We start from the raw sequence: 6,000 nt of genomic DNA on the forward strand, positions 1-6,000 counted from the left end.
AATGGGAGAAAAAGCATAAATAAAATAGGTTAGAAAATAATTGGAGGACATTGTGTGTCTAAATTTTAAGCAGATATATGCACTGGAAGTATATTTAACAACAAAAACACAAGTGGTTGAATACTTGGTTTTCTTACCCGCGTTTGCCCCACATGGGCCGGTTATGTTTTTATTAGTTAGCTCTCTGGATGGTGTTTTAGACTAACATTCCACTATCAAGTCACTGCATCAAGTAGAAAAATGGAAAATAATATACTGACAAAAATACTAAACACTTTGCCTTACATTATAAAGCAAAGATCTTTATTATACAGATGGAGTATGGTGCGAAATCTCATTTGTGAATAATCCTGATGGTAAAGACGGTGTATAAAAAGTCTGTACAGTCGGGAAGGATGAGTTCATGGAAAAATAGAGCTGAAAAGACAATAAATTCATGCAGTCCTATTTCAATGAAGCTTAATTTGAACAAGAATTTAAAATGCAGCCCATTTTCACTCAAAATTCACCCATAATTCCGTATTAGTATACTTAGAGAGAACCAAGTGCTGAAAATGGAGTTGAAAAGGATGAAAGGAAAAAAAATATTGTACATTCTACTACAGCAGGTCAATTTCTAGATGATAGTGACACTAGCCGAACCCTGGGATGCTTCCTCTTGTTCATGACTCTTTAGCAGATCCTTCACGAACTGCTCTAAAGCAGCAAAGTACCCCTGGCACTGCCAGGTATCGTTGTGCGTCCCCTCTGGGAAGATGGCGAGGCGTTTAGTCCTCGATGGCGACAGCTCGTAGAGCTGTTTCATCATGACGGGAGGGATGAGCTGGTCCGACAGGCCCGAAATGAAAAGCGAGGGCATTCGGCACAGCACCATGTACCTGTAGGACAGGAATTTGTTCTTATAGCACCAGAGGGGCAGGTAACGCATGGGAAAAAAGGAAAAGAGTGTGGCAGCCATGTGTGGGATGCTCAAAAATGTGTTCTCAACCATGATGGCTGCTACGCGGTGAGGGTTGACCGAGGCCAGTCTGATGGCGACCGCACCCCCTAGCGAACGGCCAAACAGCACGATCTTAGTCTTGTCGAGGTCCGGTCGAGACATGACGTAGTCCAGCGTGGCCTCGGCGTCCTGATAGAGGCCCTCCTCGCTTGGCTCTCCGTCGCTTTTCCCATAACCTCTGTAGTCTACCAGAACCACGTTAGCCTTCAGGTTAACAAGCATAAGCAGCGCGTTCGGCACACGGTGACCGATATTTCCCGCGTTGCCATGAAAATACAGGATTGTGGGAGCCAAGGCGGGATTTTCACCCGTATAGCGGAGCAAAATCAGGTTAAGCCGGACGCCGTCTTTAGTGCGTATGTAGACATTTTCATGCGGAATTCCAGTAGGCATGGGAACATAAAGGCGGGACGATGAAGGCTGGTCAGGGAAGTAAAGCAGCACGTCCTGAAACTTGTACAAGATGCCAGCCACAGATGCCAGGATGAGACATAGAAGCAGAAAGCCTCCGTAAAGGTGGAAGGTAAGGATAAGAGCCAGCAGCGAGATGCGACAAACACCCCAAGTCCAGGAACCCACGGTCAGCAGGCATCGCTTCAGTGGCCCCCAAAACCTCCATGACTTCTCCATGACAATCAGCCTGACAATCAGCAATGCTCCAATCTCACTCTACAGGTAATCTGGGGGAAAAATCACAATGACTTTAAATACAAACAGGTACAATCATATCCAAACACACATTTATTTATTTGTTTATTAGGATTTTAACGCCATGTTTTACACTTTGGTCACATTAATGACAGAAACGGTTGTTACTCGTTACACAAGATTCATCAATTCACAGGTTTAATATCAAACACAGTCATGGACAATTTTTGTGTCTCCAATTCACCTCACTTGCACGTCTTTGGACTGTGAGAGGAAACCCGGAACTCCTGGAGGAAACCCATGCAGACACGGGGAAAACATGAAAACTCCACACAGAATCGAACCCAGAACCTTCTTGCTGTGAGGCAACAGTAAATCAGACAACTGTTTTGGATACTGAGGTGAAAATATGGATCAGTTATTTAATTGTATTCAAGTTTTTCCTGTTTACAACAGTGGTAAGGGATAGTAGTAGCCTAGTGGGTAGAGCTTTGGGCTATCAACCGGAAGATCAATCCGGATCAATGCGGTTCAAATCCAGGCTCTGCTATGCAGCCACTGTTGGCTCCTTGAGCAAGGCCCTCAACCCTGTCAGCTCCAGGGGCACCGTACGATGGCTGACCCTGCGCTCTGACCCCAGCTTCCAAACAAAAAAGAGTTTCATTGTACTGTACATCCGTATATGTATATATGACAAATAAAGTATATCTATCTATATCTATCAACAGCAACAATTATGGTAGTGTGTTTGTAAGGCTGGTACTAGTGTGTTTTTGTAGCATGTGGGTTGCTAGGATGATTTAAAGCACCACAGTGTAGCTGAGTTGGACACAGTCTCCCAATACCAACACTAACAAAAGCTAGATATTAGTAACACACTTGGGGAGCAATGCTGAAATATTTTAATAAATGAATTTTGGAAACAGACATGCTAAATTTGGCAATATATACATTTATCTTTGTCTTTTTGGATGTCTATTGTAAAGTTATGCTTTTTTCATGAACGTTCAGGTCTTCCCAGTAATCGTGTCATGTATCTTTGTTGATGCAATAAGTGTGTAAGGTCAGGGAGGCGGAATAAAGTCAATTTTTGAAACCCAGCCTCTGTACACACATGTGCATTATGGTATAGCACCACTGAGTCAGTGATTGCATTGTAAAGTCGTTATTCCCTAAAACTTTATTAAAGCCTATTTACAGAATTGTTGATTTATTACTCCTACAGTTTACACCGATCAGCCATAACACTAAAACCACCTCCTTGTTTCTACACACACTGTCTATTTATCAGCTCCACTTATCATACAGAAGCACTTTGTAGCTCTACAGTTACTGACTGTAGTCCATCTGTTTCTCTACATACTTTTTTAACCTCCTTTACTCTGTTCTTCAATGGTCAGGACCCCCACAGGACCACTACAGAGTAGGTATTATTTAGATGGTGGATCGTTGTCAGCACTGCAGTGACACTGACATGGTGGTGGTGTGTTAGTGTGTGTTGTGCTGGTGTAAGTGGATAAGACACAGAAATGCTGCTGGAATTTTTAAACACTTCACTGTCCCTGCTGGACTGAGAATATTCCACCAACCAAAAATATCCAGCCAACCCCGTGGGCAGCGTCCTGTGACCAATGATGAAGGTCTAGAAGATGACCAACTCAAACAGCAGCAATAGATGAGCGGTCGTCTCTTGACCTTACATCTACAAGGTGCACCAACTAGATAGGAGTGTTTAATAGAGTGGGCAGTCAGTGGACACTCCAGCAGCGCTGCTGTGTCTGATCCACTCATACCAGCACAACACACACTAACACACCACCACCACCATGTCAGTGTCACTGCAGAACTGAGAATGACCCACCACCCAAATAATACCTGCTCTGTAGTGATCCTGGGAGAGTCCTGACCATTGAAGAACAGCATGAAAGGGGGCTAACAAAGCATGCAGAGAAACAGATGGACTACAGTCAGTAATTGTAGAACTATATGGTGAGTGGAGGTGATAAAATGGACAATGTGTCTAGACAGAAGGAGGTGGTTTTAATGTTATGGCTGATCGGTGTACATGAACCAGCACAACACGATGAGATCCGCTGCTGTGCTTGGAATGGTCCATCACTTAAATGATGGTCAGTGGTGGTTCCCATTCCACTGATGGATGGGTAGGTGTTGCTGCAAAATGGTGCATAGCAACAGATTGTGTACACCCAGCAACTGCTTACCAACCTGCTAGCAATCCATAACCAACTAGAAGCTTTGACATGAATTAGAACCACCTGAACCTAGAACAAATGACTCAGGGCTGACAGCTACGAGTAAATACTGTATCTGTGCTAAATGCTGGATATGTCGGGGTCGGTTCACACGGAATACTGACGCTATTAGGCAAAAGCAAGACAGAGCTACATAACACTTTTATACCGTTAGCTATGAAGCTAGCTAACCTACTTACTAACTCCCAGCTGTTTAAATACAGTCAGTTGAGATTTGCTGGTTGCTATATTACTGCAGAGCTAAACGTGCTGGTTTGCTAAACTGTTAGCCACGCCAGTGTTAGCGTTTACAAACACGGACAAGTTCACAAACAAGAACAGCTATAACAACACATGTAAATATATTCATATTTTATACATTATTTAACCGCTTATATTCAAAACAACAGAATATAATTATTATATTAGAAGCTTAATACTCACCTTTCTCCATACCGGACTGCCTCTGCTACTGGCTAGCTAACTAGCCAAACCGCTTCCCTCGTGTTACTGTTTTATCAGCCCGGCCGGAAACTGTAGTTCCTGTTAGAATCTATCCGCATTACTTTAAAATCGCATAATCAGTTCAATCCAAGCGAAAAAATCCAAGTCTGCCCACCATAGTTTTCATACTGGCAAATGGTTGGCACTACAGTGTTGGCCTTTTACAAACAGCCCTGATTCGTGGTTAATTGACTGGGAATAGCCAGACAGCCAGACACCCAGACATTGTGTACAGAGGTGAATGCCATCACAGACATCCCAAGTTGCAAAAGCTAATTTCAGGGAGGTACCCTCGGCCCCAATAAACCCTATACCCCCCCCCCCCCCCCCCCCTCCATCGCACACACCAAAGCATATGGATGATAACAGAACTTTTAGGAGTTGCTAACTGAACTACTTAGCTAACTGTTCGCGTCACAAACACATTAAAGTGTACTACATAGTGCATTAGATAGTGTGAAAGATAATAGATTTATGTTCCCTACATAGTGCACTAGATTGTGTATTAGAAAATAATTTATGTTCCTTAGTGCACTAGATAGTGTACTAGATAATAGACTTATGTTTCTTACATAATGCTTTAGGTAGCGTATTAGTTAACGGATATACTGTAGGTTCCCTACATAGTGCACTAAATTATACATCAGATAACGGATTTATGTTCCCTACATAGTGCACTAGATGGTATTTTAGATCTGAGTTTATGTTCCCTATGTAGTGCACTAGATAGTAAATTAGACAATTGGTTTATGTTCCCTACACAGTGCACTAGATTGTATATTAGATCACAGATTTATGTTCCCTACATAGTGCACTAGATAGTGTATTAGATAACGCATTCATGTTCACTATAGTGCACTAGAAAGTATAACTAGATATTGATTTATGTTCCCTACACAGTGCACTAGATTGTATATTAGATCACAGATTTATGTTCCCTACATAGTGCACTAGATAGTGTATTAGATAACGCATTCATGTTCACTATAGTGCACTAGAAAGTATAACTAGATATGGATTTGTGTTCCTTACATAGTGCACTAGATTGTATATTCGATCATAGATTTATGTTCCCTCCTTAGTGCACTAGACAGTATATTAGACAATTGATTTATGTTCACTACACAGTGCGCTAGAATCTATATCAGATAACAGATTTAATACGCAATGGGGAAAAAAGTCTGTGTCGCCTGCGTGCGCGTGTGTGTGTGCGCTCTTGGCCGCTCGTTTTAGATTCCGGGAGATTTTATATGACTTGCGGGGCATCAGGAAATCCAGAGCGACTTACAGAAATGTGCCAGGGTTGCATCAGGAAGGGCATCTGGTGTAAACTGTCCCAAATCTGGTATGTGATTCACTGTGATCCACTGTGGCGACCCCTAAATACAGGGCCAGTCTAAAGAAAAAACCTTAAGCTCTGAGCTATCACTAACCAGACAAGTCATAACAAAAACTGTCTGATTACCAAATGCTGGTTATCTGGAATTTCACTAAAGCTCCACATGTATCTGTGCGGTAATACGCCATCAAAGTATGCATATAAGACGAATCTGCATTTGTGTGAAAAGAGTCAGATTCACTCTGAAAGCTCCACAT

At 42.4% G+C, this 6,000-nt stretch overlaps 1 protein-coding gene across 1 annotated transcript; it reads right to left on the bottom strand.

The window, feature by feature from the left end:
- Positions 1-263: 263 nt before the first annotated feature.
- On the bottom strand, positions 264-4,399 carry abhd13 (abhydrolase domain containing 13). Its single transcript, XM_063006201.1, has 2 exons — positions 4,345-4,399; positions 264-1,680 (listed from the first exon to the last, which is right to left on the bottom strand). Exon 2 carries the CDS (start codon positions 1,628-1,630, stop codon positions 617-619), a length of 1,014 nt encoding a protein of 337 aa, XP_062862271.1. The 5' UTR covers positions 1,631-1,680; positions 4,345-4,399; the 3' UTR covers positions 264-616.
- Positions 4,400-6,000: the final 1,601 nt, after the last annotated feature.

Source organism: Trichomycterus rosablanca, chromosome 12 (genome assembly GCF_030014385.1).
Source record: "Trichomycterus rosablanca isolate fTriRos1 chromosome 12, fTriRos1.hap1, whole genome shotgun sequence".
NCBI classification, from domain to species: Eukaryota; Metazoa; Chordata; class Actinopteri; order Siluriformes; family Trichomycteridae; genus Trichomycterus; species Trichomycterus rosablanca.